The sequence below is a fragment of the Sceloporus undulatus genome, chromosome 1 (genome assembly GCF_019175285.1).
Source record: "Sceloporus undulatus isolate JIND9_A2432 ecotype Alabama chromosome 1, SceUnd_v1.1, whole genome shotgun sequence".
Classification (NCBI taxonomy): domain Eukaryota; kingdom Metazoa; phylum Chordata; class Lepidosauria; order Squamata; family Phrynosomatidae; genus Sceloporus; species Sceloporus undulatus.
In genome coordinates, this window is record NC_056522.1 from 165,161,900 (window position 1) to 165,183,211 (window position 21,312).

The window sequence follows — 21,312 nt, forward strand, 5'->3', positions numbered from 1 at the left end:
AGGCTAGAGCTTAGTCTGACCGGGGAGAATCTAAAAGAAAACAAAACAAACAAGCTTCATGCATATACCACTTCATACCACCTAAGCAGTGCCTAAGTGGTTTACAACTGTAAGCTAATTTGCCCCCAACAATCTGGGTACTCATTTTAGCGACCTCCTCAGAAGGATGCAAGCCTGAGTCAAGATTGAGCCCTTTTGCTGGTCTTGAACTCGCAACCTTGTGGTTTTGAGTGAGTGGCTGCAGTACAGGCATTTAATCTGCGCCACCGCAGCTGCTAATCTAAAAGAATCTAAAGAAGAATCTAAAGAATCTAAAAGAAGCACTGACCCTGTCTACTCTTTCCACCATGGCACTGCTTCTGGCCTTTCCTTCTGGAAGGACAATAGTGGTGGTAGTTTCCTCCTTATCCTTCCAGCCATTAGGGTGAGTGCAAACATTTATGCCTGCTAGAATTTTGTAAGTTCTTTGGCATCATTTTCCTTAGCTTCATCCTTTACATGCCTGACATCTTACCCTCAACATAGCCACGCACTGTATCAAAATCCATAATTTTGGATTCCAAACCTACTCTCCCCACTTATACATGAGGTTGACTTATAGTCAAGTATATATGGTAAACTCTGTAAGAAGAGGAGAATGGGTAGGTTTGACCACACACAAACACTTACATCTTGCCCTGTCCAGCATGAGCATCTTCCCTGGCCCCAGCCACTCTTAAGATTGCACTGTTGGGTTGCAATAATATACAGACTTATCAGGTTTATCCAGACTTATCCATTCCAGGTTTTGGCTAGTTTTAAAGGGGCCAATTTGGAGGGCTCTTTTAAAACTGTGAGTAAAATATGGAAATGATTCATTTCCCGCACTGACATAGAAGCCACTGTAGCTCACTGAAATATTCTCAACAGTGTAAAAGAATGGCTTGTTCATTCTAGTATTCACAGAAAGCCAAGCAATCGTTTTTGACACAACTCCCCTGGGCCTTTGTCCAAAGAGCTTCCCCTTATTAGAACTTTATCTGCAGCAAAGAAAGAAAGCCTACTAAACTCTTAATAGAATCAAATAACCTACCCAATGATCCATTCCTGCTTTTGGGAACATCAGCACTCTGGGATGATGGATTGCTGTCCTTCTCTGGGTTAGCTGACCTTCTCTGTTTTCTGATAAGAAAAAAGAAGTGAGAAGAATCCTGCATCATCACTTATAATTACCCTCTGACTGAAGTTGCTCATATCAAATCTCACACAGGCTTCCTATCAGAACATGGCTTTCTTTCTAAGTCTATTTCATGACAGAGTTTTTCTTCAGGCTTGCTATTGAGCCTATTTTGATCTTACTTTCACTAAAACAAAGCCATTTGATCAGATTTCTGCTCAGGCTAAATGAAGCGAGGAAAACAAAACAAAAATCCTATGGCTAGGATTTTACTTGGCTAGCCATGGTGAAAGTCACTCTTTGGTAATGGGAACAAATAGTCAGTCCACTAAACACCACAAACATTTATCATAATTAAATGAAGGAAGTGCATTGCAATGAGACTGACTTTTTAGCTGGTGGGTGTATTTGAATCAGAAGTACAAATCTGATGAAGAAAGAATTTGTTCCCTTCCCTGGTTTAGGTAACAATGCCTTTCTTACGTCACCCACAACATGAGGCAGAAAGTGGAGCAGGCCAAGGCGAAGGGTGACTGACTGAAGGCCATATATTATTACACAAGTATTGCAAAATCAGCACAACCAAAGCATCCAGGGTGCCATGCTAATGCTTCAAATCAAGACAGTGCAAATATGGTAATGCTTGTCTGAATGAGTTATGAATCAGATGCTGGCAGACATAGGAGGTGGAAAAGTAGGATTAGGAATGTAAATCTTTGCATGCTTTGTTCTTGCACGCAGGGAGGAATAATTTCAACAGTTTTCTCCCTGCTGTGCAAGAATATGAAGGTTTCCGTTCAGCTTTCAATGCCTATTCACATTTCTGGCTTTGTTTTGAAAATGTAATTTTTTCTGTGTAAAAAGCAACATTATATGTATAGGAAACACGGCATTGTGTGCACAATATGCTTGTCCCAGAATGTATGATTTCTTCACACAAGAAAAAAGTCCCGGAGTGCAAAGATTCCTGTGGCTGCTCTACAGTTTTTGGCATCCCCAGGTAGGGCAGGAGAGTGGAAACGATATTCTTAGAGCTTGTTCCCACTTAGGATTTGATACGAATTAAAATAAAACGTTTTTAATAAAATCGAATTAAAATAACACAGTTGTTATCCCGCTTTCAGAATCGCTTTATTCATCGTTCCCATCTGCTTGTTTAATTCGGATTTTTTACCTGCAAGCGTTCAGTAAGCGTTCTCACTTGGCATGAAATCGGTGTTTAAATAAAGCGATTCTTCTCCTCCATACCTTATTTGGAGTTGTCAATCAATACTACGTCAGAATGACGTAGCATCCCTGCTTCATGTCTCCTAAGACAGCCAGGCAGAACCCCTTCAGAGAGCCCACAGAGATCAATGAGAAGGAGGCTGCTGGCAATGCGAATTTAGTAGGAAACCAAAGCTCTCTCCAGAGGAACTATGGGATAGGTTTTCCAGGGCAGCATCCCCGCTTCATGTCCCTTCAGATCAATGAAGGAGGCTGCTGGAAAAGCAGGGAGGGAGCACTCTTCCCAAAGATTCTCTTTCCAGGGTTGGAGGAGAAGGCAGATTCCATTTGAGAAAGAGAGGGAGAAAGGCTCTATCCCCCCCCCCCATTGTTAGGAGCCTTCCCTTCCCTGGCGGGGTCAGATGCCTCCCCGCGAGGAGGCTTCCCTTCCCTGCCTGGGCGAGATCAGAGCCCAAGCGGGCAGGGAATGCCTCTTTGAGAGGAGCCTTCCCTTCCTGCCTCTCCTCCGTTAGAAATGGGCTCTCCCCACACAGAGGGGAGGTTGCAATCCACCGGGAGAAGCCTTGTAGTCCTTTGCAGATGCAGGCGCTGGAGCAGCCGGGACTTCAGGCGCTTAAAGCGCTGAAGAGATTAAGCGCCTGTAAACCATTAAAATAAAAAATAAAAATAATCCTTATCTCTTATTGAAAGACCACAGCGGACAAAGGGGTGAGGGAAGAAAAAATGGCGACAGCCACGACGGATGGGGACAGAAAGGGCAACTCCCCCAATGACAGCCCCCATCGCAGTCAGCTCCTCCCATCCTTCTAGCCCGATTCAAATGCTATCGTTCTCATCTAAATACTCCGGTTCCTAACTCGAATCAAGGGAAAAACACTAGGTAGGACCCTAGTGTTTTTTTTAACACGCGTTAAATGAGGAAAACACGGATTTAAATTTTAACCCGCTTCTGGATTCGATTTCTAGTGGGGACGATTCCAGGTTGGTCTAGAACTGTTCTAGATTTAAACCGAATCCTAATGGGCACGCTGCCTAATGAAATCGATTCAGAACGCGGGGTTTCCCCTAGTGGGAACAAGCTCTGAGTGATAAACCTGCAGTGTTTCGGTGGAAAGGCACCCGCAAAAGCTGAAAGAATGCATAGATTTGTTAGTCCAAGTTGCCCCAAGGTATTAGGGATAGGAAGACACATTTCAGATACATCAATACACTTTGATGTTGGAAGCTAAGAATCGCACATACACACACACATGTGGAGAAACACAGACTGCAGAACTAGGATGAACTGATGCAGTCGTGGCCCTTGGTAGCCAGTCATGCAACCATTTTGTTAGTACACATAGCAAAAATAAATACTGGATTTTGCAGCATGTTACTCTATTGCAGCAAAATATTTCTCTGCCAGTGTAAATTTGTCAGTCTTCAGTTTGCCACAAGTTTCTTTCTCGTATAGAACCCAAGTTAGATTTAGGTTAAAACTGCATTATTATTAATATAACAAAGTGAGAGGACCCTTTAGCCATATCATATGCATGACTTAAAACTGTTCATTCATTCACTGATTGACAAAAATAGTTTGGCTTGTTTGTTTGTTGTTTCAGCTCCCATATCTCTTCCACAGTTCCTCATTTTTCTTTTTCAAGACACTATAGGAAATTCTCAAGATCCTTAGCCAAGACAATTGCTTCAACAATACCTATAGATAGTACTGCCTAGGGAATGGGAAAATTATATCTGATTGACTTCACTCTGCATATTCAGTGTGATTAGACAGGGTTGCAGATTTGAGAGTCAGCATCACAAGATTCTCAGTGGGCAGTATCAATGTATCTCAAAACTCAAGAAAGACAAACATGGTAAATCTGTTAGGCAATTGCAATGTTTGTTGCTATAGTTATTGTGCTTTTTTTAAAAGACCAAATTATTTTCTGTCAGTTCCTGGAACCATCTGCAACATTTTATTCCCACCCTCAAAAAATGAGTTTCTTTTTCATTCCAAAACATGTTGGGAAAAAAGTCTCCTTCTCATCTCCTATTGCTTTTAGTTTTTAAATTCCCATAGAGTTATAAAGATATGGTGAATCAGTGGATCCACGAAATGGCACTTTTGCACCATAACACTAAGATTTTTTAAAAAGAAAAAAAGGAGGAGGCAGTTGCCTTTCAAACAAAGGATCGCTTCGGCCATCTATTTGCTAGTGTTGTTGTTATGTGTCTTCAAGCTGACCAACTTATGGCAACCCTATCCTAGGGTTTTCTTAGCAACATTTATTCAGAGCCGGTTTGCTGTTCCCTAAGATTCAGGGACTGTGACTTGCACAAGGTCACTCAGTTGGTTTCCATGCCTGAGTAGGGATTTGAAGAGTGGTCTCCCAGAGTCTTCTGCAGCACAAACAACTTAACCATGGGAAAGGTTTAATAATTAAAAAAAAAAAGACTTTGCAAGAGCTGTAGCACATGTCCAAGAAATTGCTACTAACAGCCCCCCTCTCATGGTTGGAATAAGTATAAAAATATTTGGTGTGTTTAGTGTGCATATTTTTGTTATGCATATTCATATTTTAACATAAGGAAATAGCCCTCCTTCTCCTTTAGTTATAAGTTACAAACACCCATTCTACCGTTCGGGTTATCACCTAGCAAAACAAGGTTTGTGAAGAGGGGAGATCAGGGCCACTAAGTCTTGTGCCCCTTCTCAAGGAGTTGCACCCCACAATTTGAGAACTGCTAATGTAATACAATATAAACTATAAAAGCTGCAGAAAAGGAGGTCTTGAGTCAACTTTCCAAAATAGGTTGTTCAGATTCTCAGGAAAAGTCTCCTTCCTTGGAGGTCTTTAAGCAGAGGCTGGATGGCCATCTGTTGGGGATGCTTTGGTTAAGAGTTCCTGCATGGCAGGGGTTGGACTGCATGGCCCTTGCAGTCTCTTCCAACTCTATGATTCTAAGTGGACACACTTTGATTCTTTTGATTTTTCTAACTGAGACAGGAATGTACATTGCTATTGTATACTCTCAGAAGAAAGGTTCTAGCCCAATAGTCTTCCTATTATTGTATTAACCTGTGTCAAGAGAGTATGGGTCAACATTAAATCATGTGAGCCTTTGCCTGTAGCCTGAAGGCATCCGCCTGTACATAAGAGCTATCAGATGAGTAAAAACTTGACCAGTGCCATGTCTCAGAGTCATCATTTTTAATCAGGAACATGTTCAGTGTTCACAAGCTCTATCCTTTGGCAAGACGTTGGGCACTCTCCCACAGAAATAAGGCTTACCTGCTTATTAGGGGTGAGATATCATTTAGCTTGGGTAGCAGATCCTCAGATGTATATGGCGTGCTTTTGCAGGTGGCATCTGAACTACACAGCAGAGTTTGGAGAAATGGGAAAAAACCTGCACTTGGAAGGTTCCGGGGGGGCAAGGTAACCTGAAAAGCATAAATTGAAAAGGCATATATTAGAAGAGCCGAGAGGATGGAAATACGTGGAAAAACTAATGCCAGGCTTCATACTCTTATTAAATGTTTTGGAACACAACAAGAAATGCAAGCATTTGGAGATGAAAGAGGGAAGTTTCAGCAGCAAATTGAAAAGAAAGGGAGGGAGGGAGGGAGGGAATTCCAATAGGAAAGGGAAGTAAAGAAGCCTTATAAAAATAGAAATTAAGATGTCGTGAGTAGAAATTTGCAGAAATGAACATGTCTGGAATTGAAATCAGCAGAAAGGGACAAATCAAGGAGAAAAGTGAAATTTCTTCTTCTGCCCCCATCCTTAATTTTTATGCATGCAATGTTCCAACTGGGCCTACATGCTTAGGAACCCCACACATGATCCATGCCCTGCCTTAATGAAAGGTACCCTTCTACCATCTTGGATCCTATGCTGGGAGAAAGGTGGGATATAAATTAAATAAATCAACAAATCAATAATTACACATCCAGAGCCTTATTTTGTTTGCTTTGGCTTTGCTCATTTTTGTTTGCTTTGGCTTTGCTCATTTTTGTAAGTCCAATGTGGCAACATTTTTCCCTTGCTTTGATTTCCTCTCCTGACTTACAGGTCTGGTGCATAAACTGAAAATGTACATAGAAAATGTACGAACCCAAAGTCATCACAAATGAAAGTCATAGTGAAATCAGGATACACCCCACTGAAATCAATGGCACTTATGTAACTTGTGACTAACTTCAAGTCCCACTGCTTTAAATGGTTCTACAGTACTCTGATAAGATCTATCCACCCGTACCTCTTTAAACATAAGGTCTGCCTCAATTCTATGAGTGTAGGATTTAAATCTGCCTGTCATTGTATTTTTATATTGTTATGGCACCTTTGTTTTTAACCTTGTTGTAAGCCGCCCTGATCTTGGGAAGGGCGGGATATAAATAAAAATTTTATTATTTTATTATTTATTAAATGCAGCAGGGGTATGGGAACGTATTCAAAACCTGGCTCCCATTTTTGCTTTTCCTCCCACCATCCCAGTCCCTAGCTGGGTTCACTTTGGTACTGGGGACAAGCAGAGGGGATGAGTTTAGCATCCACACACAGAGACATAGCACCAAGCAGCATACCCATTTTTCATTTTTAATCATACCCCAATGTCTATTTTATATATAGTTCCACAAGACTGACATTTGAAAACCTAAGTCTGTTGCCGTTGAGCCTGAAAAACACTACATTTTGGACTACAATGACCAGAATCCCAAGTCAGCATGGCCACTAAGTGTGCTTTGCACATGTTGGCCTAGACATTACAGCCAGACTGAACACATGAGACCCACCCACAGTGCTAGTAATATAAAATGAGAAGATTTCTATAAGGTGTGTTAACTCTGTTTTAGCAAGGTATGTTGAAATTTGCAAAGGGAGTCAACTGAGAGATGATGAGTGATGCCTAGTAAAGTGGCACCTGTTACCCAATGGCCTTCCTGTTTTAATAGAGACTTCCGATGTAATAAAGTAACACTACATGTTAAAATAGCCAGAAAAAAAGTGGGGAAAAGAAATGAGAGAGGAAGCATGGTGCCATTCATTGGTGCACCCTTAGCGCAGGACATCAAGTGTTTGCAAATTGATATAGAGACAGAAGCTACAAAACTCATAATGTTTTCACGTTTTCCCAATCAAATACAACAGCAACACGAAACCATAGAGGTGTAGATTGGTATTTATAGTATGTGAGAAACAAGTTTAATGGGATTTTTGTTTATGCATTTCTAGCCACCCTGCTAGCCCCAAATGGGCCCTCAAGGCAGTTTCCAACTCAAAAGCATATGTGATAAAAATTAGAAGAATACAATTGCTATGTCTAACAAATAAAAGGGAAAAAATAGCAACAATTTGGCACCAAGGATAGAATACAAAACTGCTTATAAAATAAAAATCACCAACAGCAGGACAATAAAACAATGTATCTGAAGGAAAATAAAATAAAAACTTGACAAAATAAAAACAATTTTCTACATCCTCTTAAAATTCCATAGGAAAATGAGCCAACAAAGCCTTGCTAGGAACTGAATTGTTATTTTTGTCATTTTTAAAATGCTCCTTCAGATATTTTATTATCCTGCTGTTGGAGATTTTTATTTTATAAGCAGTTTTGTATTCCATCTTTGTTGCTAAATTGTTGCTATTTTTTCTCTTTTATTTGTTGGGCATAGTAATGTATTCTTCTAATTTTTATTTGGCGGTGGGAATTGCAAAGCCCTCTTCTGAATCCCAAGCAGAAGACCAAAGGATGGAGAGCAAGGGTGCATCCACACTGCAGAATTAAGGCAGTTTGACACCACTTTAACTGGCATGACTCTATCCTACAGAATCCTGGGATTGGTAGTTTGGTGAAGTACCAGAGTTCTCTGACAAACCACACTGAATATGTCACCAAACTACCAATCCCAATATTCTGTAGGATAGTGTCACAGCAGTTAAAGTGGTGTCAAACTTTTTAAACTATGCAATGTGGATACACATCAAAAAGCAACTATAAGCGTTACCAGCTTTTCGTCAATATCATGCACATTTACTTAGCAACATGTCCTCCTGAGTGCAGTTGGGCTTGCTCTCTGGTATAAATGTTTAGAGCTCTGAAAAGTTACTTTTCAGATTATGGCTCACAGAATCCATCAGAGGTGGCTATGATGACCAAAGATTCTAAGAATTATAGTCTAGAAAAGGGACACTTGTAGCCTAATGTTGGATTCCAATCGTTGGAAGGTATACTAGATATACTCACTAGTGGGTCTTACTTCCAAAGGAACAGGAAAGTGTGTAGTTATCCAACCGACTGAGTATCCTCAGCTAATAACTGCAACCACTTGGCTAAGAGGAATGATTAACTGCATAGTGAAAGCATCAACCTTTACCTTATGACTAACTTCAAGTTTCAATAATTTAAATGGGTCTACTCTGACTAATTCTCTATCTGCATCCACATCTTTAACCATGACACTGCCTCAGTTCCACATAGATCCTCGTACAGCCATATGATTTTAAGTACAGAAGGACTTTGGGAACAGATGCAAAACCTGCATCCCACTTTTCCTCTAGGTGTACTCACTTTGGTACTGGGGGGTGAGCAGTCAAAAAGAAACAATCCTGAGTCCATTCACAATTAATTTAAATCATTTGAGTACTTTCAGGTCAAAACCAAAGATATTTAGAAATAGTCAGAGAATAGCTAATGGTGAGGACAGTATGAAGAGCTACAACTTGGCCATCTCTGCAGACCCTCCAACATTTCACAGAAGAAAACTGGGTCACATACAGAGTGTGGTCAAGACGGCAGAAGTTATTAATGAAGAAGAACACACAAGCTAGGAGAAGCTGCAGCAGTTTGCTTTTGCCTGTGCCTACTGGGAAAGACATCCTCCTCCCAACTTAATTGAGTGCAAACTACTTTTCCACTTTAAATTCAGCTTGCAGCATCTGAGGTACATTGAGAAAATCAAAGGGGAATGTGGGGGGAAGAGAGAGAAATGGCACTATATAAATAAACATTAATAATTATAACTGGGACATTTGAAAAGCCAGCTGGAAAAAACTGAGAAAAGAAAGGATTTATCAGGAATTGTCCTTGCCAAATTGGAGGTGACAAAATCTAAGGTTTCATTCTTCCTAGAGATGTCAAAGGAATCTAAAACCCTGAAGTTTCAGGTGACCTCTGAGAATTATCAACCATTTCCCCTTGCAGTCATTTCCCCTCTGTGGGCATTGCTGTGCCCTCTTATGGGCACAAAAATTATTGTTTCTGAAGTGGAGACTACAGGTCAGGCCAGAACTGTTGCCTTTTTATAAAATAAAATAAAAAATACACACTTTGTTCTAATTTATGGGAAACACAAAAGATTTCACCTACCCATGATGAGAAAAGAGAGACAAACATCCATAGATCAAGTGTGGCAGAATTCATGCCTCTGGAAGACGTTGAGCTGCAGCTCCCTGCATTCCTTACCCTTGGTAGCATGTGGCTGGGGCAAAGGGGAATTGCATCCCAACCAAATCTAGAAGGCCATACTCTGCCCACCCTGCTATAGATAGTATGCTACAGTTTCCTGCCATGAACTGCTTGATTTTAGTTGGTGGAGTGACTTGAAGAATGTTTCTGTGTGCGGTAAAATGTGTCCCCTATTCATTCCACACTCATTCCCGGCCCCTTTCATTCCGTCCCCAATTCGGCCCAATGCGATAAACCTCTGGGTGTCACTTCTGAGATGTCACTGAGTGCAGACCACACTCCCTGCATCCCAAGTGATGCCACGGGTCCTCAGCTTACTTCATTGCTGCCAACTGAGTTCAAAGTGCAAAAGTAGTTTCAATTAACTCAGTGAGGGAAAGAAAAGGACAGAATCTTGTCCATCCCTGTAGACTCAGGCAAAAGCAAACTTCTGCAGTCTCTCCTAGCTCGGGTGTTCTGCTTCATTTTATCATCTTGACCACATTTTGATGTTCATTATCCACATGTGTCCCAGTTTTCATCTGTGAAATGTGGAAGTGTATGTCTTAATACAGTCGGCTCTTAGTATCCCCAGGGATTCCATTCCGAACCACCACTACCCCCAAGGATGAAAAATAACACGGGATCTCAAGTTGTGCGGTTTTCACTCTGCCATTAGGGGCAATGGGGCTTGGCGCCCACAAATGCTTAAATGTTGGGAAGGGCTAGCTGCAGTTAGGAAGTTTCATGCAGTGAATGGTATTCCTCCAGGTTGGGTACTCTTGTTGATTAAGACTGGGTAGTTTAAGACCAGTACCTTAAATGGTGCTGGTATGGGAAATGGACCAGGACCCTTAGACTCCTCATTTTGTTTTTTAAATAGCTGCACACCTACTCAGACATAAACATAACCAGTTGCCCCGCCTTAATATAACCTGTCTGCCCAGTTCTACTTAGCAAATCTAGAATCAAGATATCCAACATTCAACCTTGCCTCTACCAAGAGATAGTCATTTCTTGGTTTTTGTCCAAAAAAAAAAAAAAGCAGCATTGGCAAACAAGGACGATTCAGCTGCTGCTGAGTCACTTTGGCATCAATGGCATGAAATGGCTATGGACTCCTTTGTGGTCCGTGAAAATAAATGTTTTTTAGCTGCTCCACAGTATCTGGAGGGTTGCATGTTTCTATCCCTTACCTAAATCCAATTGCTAATCTCAGTATGAATAAAACTACTGAATTAGTAGTTAAGTCATACTTAGGTACATTTCACTGGTTCCATGGGTCTATTCTGACTGGGAGCTTGCAACTGAATAAAAGCCAAAAGAAAAAAGATATCAGCAGCAAAGCAAATATTATCTTCCTAATTTTAACCAAATGTAATTTTGTGAGACATCAGTGTGTTGCTTGCCCCTTAAAAAGGGTCTGGTGGAATCTGAAGCAATAACAAAATCATTGTGGCATAAGAAACTGTAGAGAAAGTATCTTTCATTCAGTATTGAGTAGTTCCCTAATTATATACATATTTTTGTTCAGGTTCCATGTTTAGTCTTTCCCACTTCTTATCACAGCCATCTTCCCATTCTTATCTGCCATGCTCAAAATTCCTTCACCTTTATTGGTAGTGCTGACGAAGAGGCTGAGACTAGTAATTTTCTCTCACTATATCTCACACCCTTTTCTTCCTCCTGCACAATGTTTCTCATGCATCCCTGGAGGTCAGGTGCTTCTACTTGGAGGGGAAGAGCACAGTCCTGCAAAATCTCTACATTATTCTACATACAGGGATTTCCTGAATGGCACATAGCAAGGGAAGCAAAATCTCTGAATCTAGGACAAGGCTTCCATGAAGGTTTGAAATAAAACTGGCAGAACTGAGACTGCAAGTTCCTCATGTGCTACAAATCACAGATCACTGTCTTCAAACATGTAGTTGAATCCCTTGCCTTTATTATGAATCTAAGGGGTTGTTCCCACTATGTTTCAAATCGGATCTCGATCTGGTTTAAACCACAATGGTTCTCACTTAATTCGAAGCGATTCAGAAAGGGGGTGGCATGGTTTTTACCCATTTTTACCCATTTAACCTGTGTCAAAAAGATGCTGGTAAAATAGGGGTTTTGGGGGGCTGAATCCATTTATTTGGAAATAAATTGATTCAGCCAAAGTGAGAACCAGGTGGAATCAACTTGGATTCGAATCTGCCTTGGTTCCCACTGGCAGCAGCTTTCGCGGCCATATCCCCATGCTCTGTCCTCCATCCTCCCGGCCTGCCTCTCTCCTTCCACCCTGGCCTCTCCTCCATTCCTGGCAAGGCCAGAAAGGACAGAGGGAGACATGGCGGGGTAGCCACAGTTGTTACTTCCTGCTCCAATTCTTGAAACCGGCGCAAACATAGTGGGAACCACGCTGTTTGCTGAACCGGTTTCAGGAAACGGTGCAGGAAGCGAATCAAGAGGTAAGTGGGAATGAGGCCTAAAGCCTAATTCCTGTTGAGCCTGTAAATCTTAATCCAAAAAGGTGTGTTTCACTTGGTTGTAGCTGACACCATACAAAAACTTCACCACACATGGAAAACTAGCATGTCAGGGAACAATGTTCTAGTCTTACTTTAGATGGCTAGGCTAGAACCATATGGTAGTTATATTTGTATAGGGTTTTCGTCTGAGTTTATTTGGACGGAGATTTCTGCCTGTGGTCTGAAATGGAATAGATTGCTGCTTTGATGGGTGCACAGTTCTCACATCTCTTTGTTCTGTATTCTACTGTAAACCTTCAATGCAATGCCTCTGTACTAGCACACCATGGACAGAGAGTGCTCTCCTTGTTCTTATTCTAGAATGTCTTGCTTATATAATATTCTAGGAGTACATCTTCATCTATCACAATGATAATTATAAATAGAAGGCAGTTTGACTCCAGGCATAATTTGGCATAGAGTCTAGCTTATAAGGCAGAATTAAAATTCTTGACAAGGCTGTTGTTTCACTGGGGTTGGAAAAGGCTTCTAAATATGTTGGTGGTTGCTAAGTATCTAGCCCAGAGACTTACAAAATTAAGATATGTACCTGGCTTACAGCTAGATAGGTCTAATTATGTGGCAACACAGAGTACATAAAATAAAGCCAGTTAATGTTGATGTTGAATGTCACTCTCCTTGGCCTGAGAGGATGCAACAACAGGGACATCATTATTATTAATACAATAATAAAAAATATGTATGAATAAAATAAAAAGTGATATTAATAATTGTCAAAGAATATAGCGGTAACATAGCCTTGCCTACGCTGTAAAGAATAGCCAAGCTGTGATATGATCTGAACTTCGAGCCCAAAGGTCTGCCTCCTATGATATCTATGGAGTGTACTTTCTCCAAAACTCATTTTACCAAGCCTCCTGCCCCTACCATACAGCTGACTAATGTGCAAATCAATTTCAAAATGTCATCTTCCACTGGAACAAAAACTGGCTGCCCTACAACCTCTTACTGCTGGCCTCTGAATTTCTGGGCTCCAGCTTCATTACTGGCAATTGCTGCCATGGCTGCCATTCATTCCTATTGCAGTAATTCCTGCTTTTCAAAAAGCTAGTGTTTCTGGAGCTATTGTATCTTATGGCGATGTTACATCAGCTAAAAAAAAAAAAAAACAGCCCTCCACAACTACTATCTCATACCAAGGAAAAAATACCAAATATACATATCTTATCTCTTGAAATAGCAAAGTACAGTGGATGCTTGATATCCTCTGGGGTTTGGTTCCAGGGCCCCCATGGATACAGAAATCCATGGATGCTCAAGTCCCATTAAATAAAATGGATAATAAAATGGCATCCTTTATATAAAATGGCAAAATCGAGGTTTGCTTTTAGGAATGTACGTATTTTAAAAAAAATATTTTCAAGCCATGGATGATTGAATCTGCGGATAAAGAATCCATGGATACAGAAGGCTGACTGTAGTTGGAGGTGGGTTTTTAAGCAAATGAATGGCTACTGGAAAGGAAACCAGCCTCTTCTCTTATCTCCTCACTTGGTTAACATTTGGAATGCATATACATTCATCTGTGTTAAGTTGTTGTTCTCTCTCCCTCCCCCCCCCCTGAATCATCCAAGAAATTTGCCATTTATCCTAATTAAAATTCTTCTCTGAAGTTTGAAAATTTTTAAAATCTTTCAGCAACTGAAGTTGATTCAGTAAAAGGCATCTCTTGTCCTATTTTTTTAAACTGTCATACAGAGCCTGGCAAAATATGTTAGCAGGAGAGATATCTTGTTCAGCAAGTTTCATGCTGCTACAAGCACTCCTACTTGCTCCTATAAATGAGCCTGTGAAACAATTTACTCTCCTTAAGCATTTTAAAAAAGAAGAGACTGTTAATAAACATTCCAGCAAACAGGTTCCACCAACTTGATTCTGAATATAGGGAATTCAGATTAGCTCTCGGGCATTTCTGATTTCTCATATAGACAGCTGTTATCCAAAAATTAAAAAAAAAAGAAATACAGAGTGTATGGCTGTCATTTCAACACTTCCAAACCAACACATATTAACTCTGCATTGATAAAAAAAAAAAAAAGGTCACACTGGACTGTGTTCCAACCTTGTTGAGAAGTGGACTTTCCTTACATGCTGTTTCTACTGAAAGGTTGGGAATTTCTTGATTCAGGTCTAGGACTATCTGCACGCTCCTGAGGCCTAGCACATGGCGGGGGTACCATCATGGCTTGACCCTGTCCACATAGGGGCCACTATGATGATGCACGCACCATGCAGCAAGCAGATATTGCTCGCAGGAAGTTGCATCATGGTGGCAACCATTCCTGTTTACAGCACTGCAAAAAAAGAAGCCACTCTAGGCAGCTTCTTTTTGGCAGTGTATCGTTGCCGTGCCATTTGGTGGCTGCAGCAACAATGCTGGGCAAAGATGTGTGTCATGGAGCAACTCATCTGTCGAGCCCATAGGATTTTTTAAAAGCAGCTGAGGGGGGAAAAAGACACATACTCAGGCGTGTCCCTGCCAAATCAGGACAGTTGGAGGGAATGAGTGTGTAGTAGCATACCATTCTATGATGTAAATGGGTTTGTTGAATGGACTGGGTGTATATGGTCCACCTCAGATTTTCTATGGTCCATATGGGAAGGCTGTAGTCTTGGGCTGCATCTACACTGCAGAATGAATGCACTTTGACACTGCTTTAACTGCCATGGCTCAGTGCTATGGAATTCTGGGGTTTGTATTTTGTGTGATATTTAGGCTCTAGTGCCACAACAAAATACAAATCCTAGGATTCCATTGGATGGAGCCATGACTGTTAAAGCAGTGTGAAACTGCATTATTTCTGCAGCATAGTAGCAATCCTGGACAGGCAAGGAACTGTAGAACAATAAATCCTGCAATTTTTAAGGAGCTGAAGAACCTACACCCTTATCACTCAGAACTCAGGCCTCGGAATTCAACACTGTTGACTAAGGTCAGATAACAAACCCCAACATAGCACAGAGGACAAAAACCAAACAAGAACAGCAGACCTGAGGTCAGTAATTGGATTGAATGAGGGAAAATAGACTTAAGATGAATCCAAATAAAACAGAGGTACCCGTGATAGGTAACCCCAATCTGGGTATGGAGATAAGTTCACCAGTCCTAGATGGGGTCGCACTTCCCCTAAAGGACTGCGCCAGCAGCTTGGGGATGATCCTGGATTCGTTGCTTCATTTGTCCTCTCAGATTGACACGACAGCCAGGAGCGCCTGCTATCAGCTTCAGCTGATATGCCAGTTGCGTCCCTACGTGAAGCAGCAGGACCTAGGAATGGTTGTACATACTCTAGTAACCTCTCATCTTGACTTCTGCAATGCGCTCTACATGGGGCAACCCCCGTGCCACGTCCGGAAGCTTCAATTGATACAAAACATGGCAGCAAGACTGGTCGCCAGAAAATCCAGATTCGACCGAATTACACCCATTTTAAAGTCACTTCATTGGCCACCTATTAGCTTCCGGGCACAGTACATGGTGTTGGTTACTATCTATAAAGCCCTACATGGCTTGGGTCCAGTCTACTTGAAGGAACGCCTCCTCCCATATATTCCTCCCCATACACTCTGGTCCTCCAGGAAAAACCTCTTACAAATAAGAAAGACCAGACTGGCGGCGACCTCCTGGAGATTTTTCTCGGCTGCCGTCCCAAAAATTTGGAACGACCTGCTGGAAGAAATTTGCCAATTATCCTCGCTGGAGGCTCTTCTGGCAGGCCTACCCAGACTGAAAATTGCCCAGAACTGATTGAACCTTTTCCACCACCTCTTTTATTGCTAATTGTGCAATAATTGTGATGTGTTGTTATATATTTTAACTGTGTCCCACTATGTAATTTTAAATTTGGGTGGGAGGGTTAGGCAGGATTTTTGTGGGTTTTAATGTTTGATCTTTATATACTATATAATCATGTTGTTACCCACCTCGATTCCCAAAACGGAAGAGGCAGGATATAAATAAATATTTCATTCATTCATTCATTCATTCATTCATTCAATCATTCATTTTAATGCCTGCCCAACCCCCTTTTACCTCTCTTCTATCTAGCTCAATATTTTTAACAGCATTGGCAGGATGGTGAAGGAAGAAACACAGAGTTTTAGTGATGTGTTGCAGCAGCATGTTGGCAGGTTTTGTTGTTGTTAATTTCGACTTACAGTGACTATATCCAAGACACTCACTTGTTATCAGCCCCACTCAAGTCTCGCAAAGTCAGGACTGTGGCTCTCTTGCCTGAGTGAATCCTGCTGTAATGTGGTCTTCCACTTTGCTGAACATTGCCAGCTATTCTAAAGAATCATTGGCTTCTAGGGAAAGTTCAGCTCCAATGATTTGCTCCAAGACCTATTTATTTGTCCTTCAGGGGAGTGCATGGTATCCATAAAGCTCTACTCAAAAAGCACATTGAAAACACATTGATTTCTTTCCTCTCACCTCTCTCCACTGTCCAGCTTTTACAACCATACATTGAAACTGGAAATACTATGACCTGATTCTCTCTTTGATATTTAAGTATATATCTCTACACTTGAGAATCTTGTCTAGTTCCTTCATAGCTGCCCTTCCAGGTTTCCTCATTTCTTGACAATAGCCTCCATTTTAATTTATGCCAAAGCCAAGGTATAGAAAACCATTAGTCATTTCAGTGTCAGCATCATCCACTTCAAAGTTATGCAAATCAAGTTATGCAAAGACAGTGTCATGTAGAGGCATGAGTGTTGGACTGGAACACTGGGAGACCAGGGTTTGAATCCCACTGAGACATGCAAACCTTTTTAATGACCTTGGCAAAGTCACACACTCTCAGCCTCAAAGGACAACAATGGCAACCCCACCCTCCAGACAAATCATGTCAAGAAAATCCCGTGATAGGTTTGCCTTAAGGTCACCATAAGTGAGAAATAACTTGAAAGTACACAACAACAAATCAGCCATGGTCACTAATTATTATTTATAATGTTTAACTGTAAGCCTGCCTTTTCACTTTGTTCCTCAACTTTGTTCAGTATGCAGCTGTTCCAAGTCATATCTTTTTCTGCTAGTAGTATATCATCTGTGTTATCTATATATCTTAAATGGTTGATATTCCTTTCTCCAGATTTCATGTTTCCTTCCTCTAAGTCTAATCCAGCTTTCCATATAATACATTCAGCATACAAATGAAACAGATAGGTTGATAAAATGCAGCCTTGTCTGACTCCCTTGCTAATTTACAATCATTACTTCTCCATATTTTGTCCTGACACTGCCTTCTTGTCCTGAGTATAGGTTACAAAGTAGAATAAGAAAATGTGGTGACACACCCATTTTTTTTAGAGATCCATAGTTTTTCATGTTCTACCCAATCTGCAGCAAACAATGCAATAAAGCTTGAGTTGGGAAGTATAGTATTCTACTCTAGCAGATCCTACTGGAGTTGTGTGTGCCTGCCCACAACAGGCAAGGTAAACAGTAGCTGCCCCCAGAATCCTTACTAAGCATTCGTAAATAACAAAACAGAGAGAAAAGGGGAGATCAGATGAGCCTGCTCACCAGCTTGCCCCCAGTATGTTTTTTTAAAGGCACAGATCTGTATGTCTGGCCAGCAAAACTGAAATCGTAAGAAAAACGGAGGCTGGTAAAAGAAAAAGTCATCTCTGGATGCATTTTGGAAGAAGCTTTTAAGTGGTCTCTCAAAAACAAAAAATGTTTTTCCCTCTTACTTATGCAAGGATTACCTGATCTGGTTGTTTTCACATGTACATATTGTTAGTTGGGGGGGGGGTCGCTAAGACATATTATTCTTTTTTGGTGGTACAGGAACCTATCCCTGTTCCATATTATATCTACACCTGCTCCCAAATTGTCTGTTAAAGAAACACATCTACTTTGTTATCTGAAAATATACCTGTACACACAAGGACCTCTGACAACCTTCATAGGCACACCCAGTGGCATGCAGTTTGGTGACAACTGTATTAATGACTGCTGAAGACAAGTTGTGAATGGAACCAGATTGTAACATTTATAAAAATCACTGGGAAGTGTGAAGAACTAATTTCTAGGACTGAAGAGCATCAGTGCCTTTCTCTGTAATGAGGTATATCCCACATGCATCTTTATGCATGTATACATATGTCTTCAAGTTGTCTATCAATGGTATTTAATAGTGACCCCCATTAATTTAATAGGGCTTTCTTAGGCCCCATACAGACAGGCCAAAATAAAGCTGCTTTGGATCACTTTGGAGGTATGCTGTTTAAATGATGCATGCGTCCTCAGACTGAAGTGCAGCTTTGGCACAGCTTTATTTTGGCGGTCTGCATGGGGCCTTAGGCAAGGAATACTCAGAGGTGGTTTTCCCAGTTCCTTTCTCTCAAATGCAGCCTACAGAACCTAGCATTCATTGATGGTCTCCCATCCAAGTATTAGCCAGGGTTGACGACTCTGCTTAACTTTCAAGATCAGACAGGATCTAGTGCCTTTAGGGTATTTATAGTAGGAATGAAAAATGACTTACAGCTTGGCTGAGGCTCTGGAGGGAATCTGACTCTTATGATGGCCAGAAGGATGAATGAAAACACAGGCCATGATATCAGTGTGAATGACCATAACTGAAAGAGAAGAACAGAGAGCAAATAACTGTTTAGTTTTTGGGCTATTTGTTAAAATGTTTAAGCAATAACACAAGAACTCTGTTGGATGTTAGTTTTCATTTCTGTAGCAAGAAACATATCCATGTAACCAGAACATTTGGATCTTCTGCTGATACCTGATGCAACAAACAATGGCCCAGATTCAATGCTGGACTCACAGTGTAATACCAATACAATGGAATATCCATCCATCTCTTCTCCATGCAGTCCTATGTGACCCCCCCCCCAAAAAAAAACCCAGCACCGAATAGGTTTGCAGCCCTCCTGAACAAATGTTGGGATACCTGTGGTGGGGGGCTGCACTGAGAACTCAAGATGTCTCTCTTTCCAACTGCAATAGATTCCACTATTTCAACAGTGTTCAATTTTGGATAGTACTGATGACTAGAAAATATTTTAATTTGTTGCTGCATCTCTGCAAGTCCAAGTATGCCTGGGATTCTAGGAAAGACTGCTCTGTGAACTGTGGAAGGTTGCTGATTCTCAGCATAGATGTTACTGAGGTAGATGGGACAACACTCCAATGTGGCGTATAGTGACTTCCTGTGAAAATTTATTCCAGGGTCATGTAAACTAATCTTTCATAGAAGTTTCTCAAATAAACTACAGTGCACAAAGGCACTGCTAATTAAAGTAACTAATAGTGAAATCATGTGTGTGCTTACTAGTGCTTACTTCCAAGTAAGTGTACATAGGAGCATTAGAGGGAATGAATGGAGAGAGATTCTAACAGGAAAGGAAGACCTGCTAGAGAGTTTACTCCAACAACAGCAGAAGTTCCTATCCTAGGAGGATGAATTTTAAAAAAAAATAAATAAAATGCAGGTAGAAAATAAATTTAGAGTTCTCAACAGGAGAAGTATTTATTAAAGCAATACATTCCTAGGACAGGACATCCTGATCCTCTCCAATCTACACTATGAGCTGTGATGGCAGGCAAATATCTTAGGACATGTCTTCATTCATGAGAGAAGAGAGCGAGAGTGCATCTACACTGAAAAAATAATGCAGTTTTGTGAGGCACCAATACATTTTAACAGATAAGGCTAAAGACGTTGTAAAACTAGAAGTCCCGTAATTTCCATAGGACCAGAGCTACAGCACTTAAAGCAGGGTCAAACTGCATTATTTCTATACTGTAGATGCATCCTGAGGCAGGCTGTGAAAAAACAAAATGGAAAGACCTCATCATGGGTTATGACAGAAGGCAGTCACTTAATTAACCTTGTCTGAACCAGATAACGGAATCTGCTTATAATTCTTTGGCATAAGTTGCTGATAGGAGAAGCAAATAAACAGGCAAGGAAAACTAAAGTTCCTAATCTTTTCTGTCTAAACTAGTGGTCAACAAACGTTTTCTGGCTACCACCCCTTTCCTCTTGGGCTACAATCATAGTGGTGCCCCACTCCCAGATATTTCTTGATGTTAGGTCTACTGATCTACTACAAATTCAGAACAACCTCACTGCTCCCTTTGCAGCTGGTCACCCTTGGAGCAGCAACCAAGCAGCTGGCTGACCAACAACCAAGAAAACTCTCAGCCATGCCAGCCATCCAGCAAAGGACAGTGCAGTCAAGAGGTCTATTGGTTGCTTCTCAGTTGATGCTCTCAAGGTGACCAGGTGCAAAGGGAGAACCTTTGGTCTGGTGAGGAAGGACTCTCAATCCTTCTTTGTTGGAGCACAGATGGATTCAGCCAGTGTGTTTGTAGGGGGTTTACAGAGACCACACACTCTAGATTGGAGACTGGCGCAGAAGGGGAAAGGAGAGATTTTAACTACAGACGCTGCTCCAAGGTGAATGACCAATTCCGAGAATCAAGCCTAGATACTCCTCCCTCTCCTTCATCAGAGACATGTTGTCCCCACACAGCGTCAAGTGTCCCCACATACACACACATACACAAACACTGTTTCTTCTGCTACCTCTTCTCTCAGCCTGATGAAATAAAACAAGAGAAGCAGAGCAGTTCCAACCTGCCAGCCAAGTCTGAGCAAAGATCACAAAGCTTAAGCAATGAAAGATGTAGCTAAAGGAATGATCTTGTGTGGGGAAGTGAAGAATGGGAGATGCCACCACACAAAATGATCAGCATGGCTGTGTTGTAACAGACCTTGAAAAGGAGTCTCATGCAGCCCTCCCCCCCCCCCATGGTCCTAAAGGCTTTTGCCTTTCTTCCACACCAATACTTTGACTGAAGGGCCCCCTTGCTGCCCCCTTTGCCCCTCATCACCTCCCTGGATGTTTCCACTGCCCCCTTGGTGGGGAGCATACTCGGACTTTGGAAATCATTAGTCTAAGGAGTTTATCACAAGGAGAGGA

General features: G+C 41.3%; 1 protein-coding gene across 1 annotated transcript in view; it reads right to left on the reverse strand.

Moving 5' to 3' along the window:
* The window catches only part of ABCA12 (ATP binding cassette subfamily A member 12), a 144,452-nt gene that overhangs the window by 117,179 nt on the left and 5,961 nt on the right, over positions 1-21,312 (reverse strand). The window contains 4 exon segments of the mRNA XM_042457768.1: positions 1,073-1,161; positions 5,659-5,798; positions 5,800-5,810; positions 18,855-18,948. Coding sequence (XP_042313702.1) covers positions 1,073-1,161; positions 5,659-5,798; positions 5,800-5,810; positions 18,855-18,948 — 334 coding nt within the window.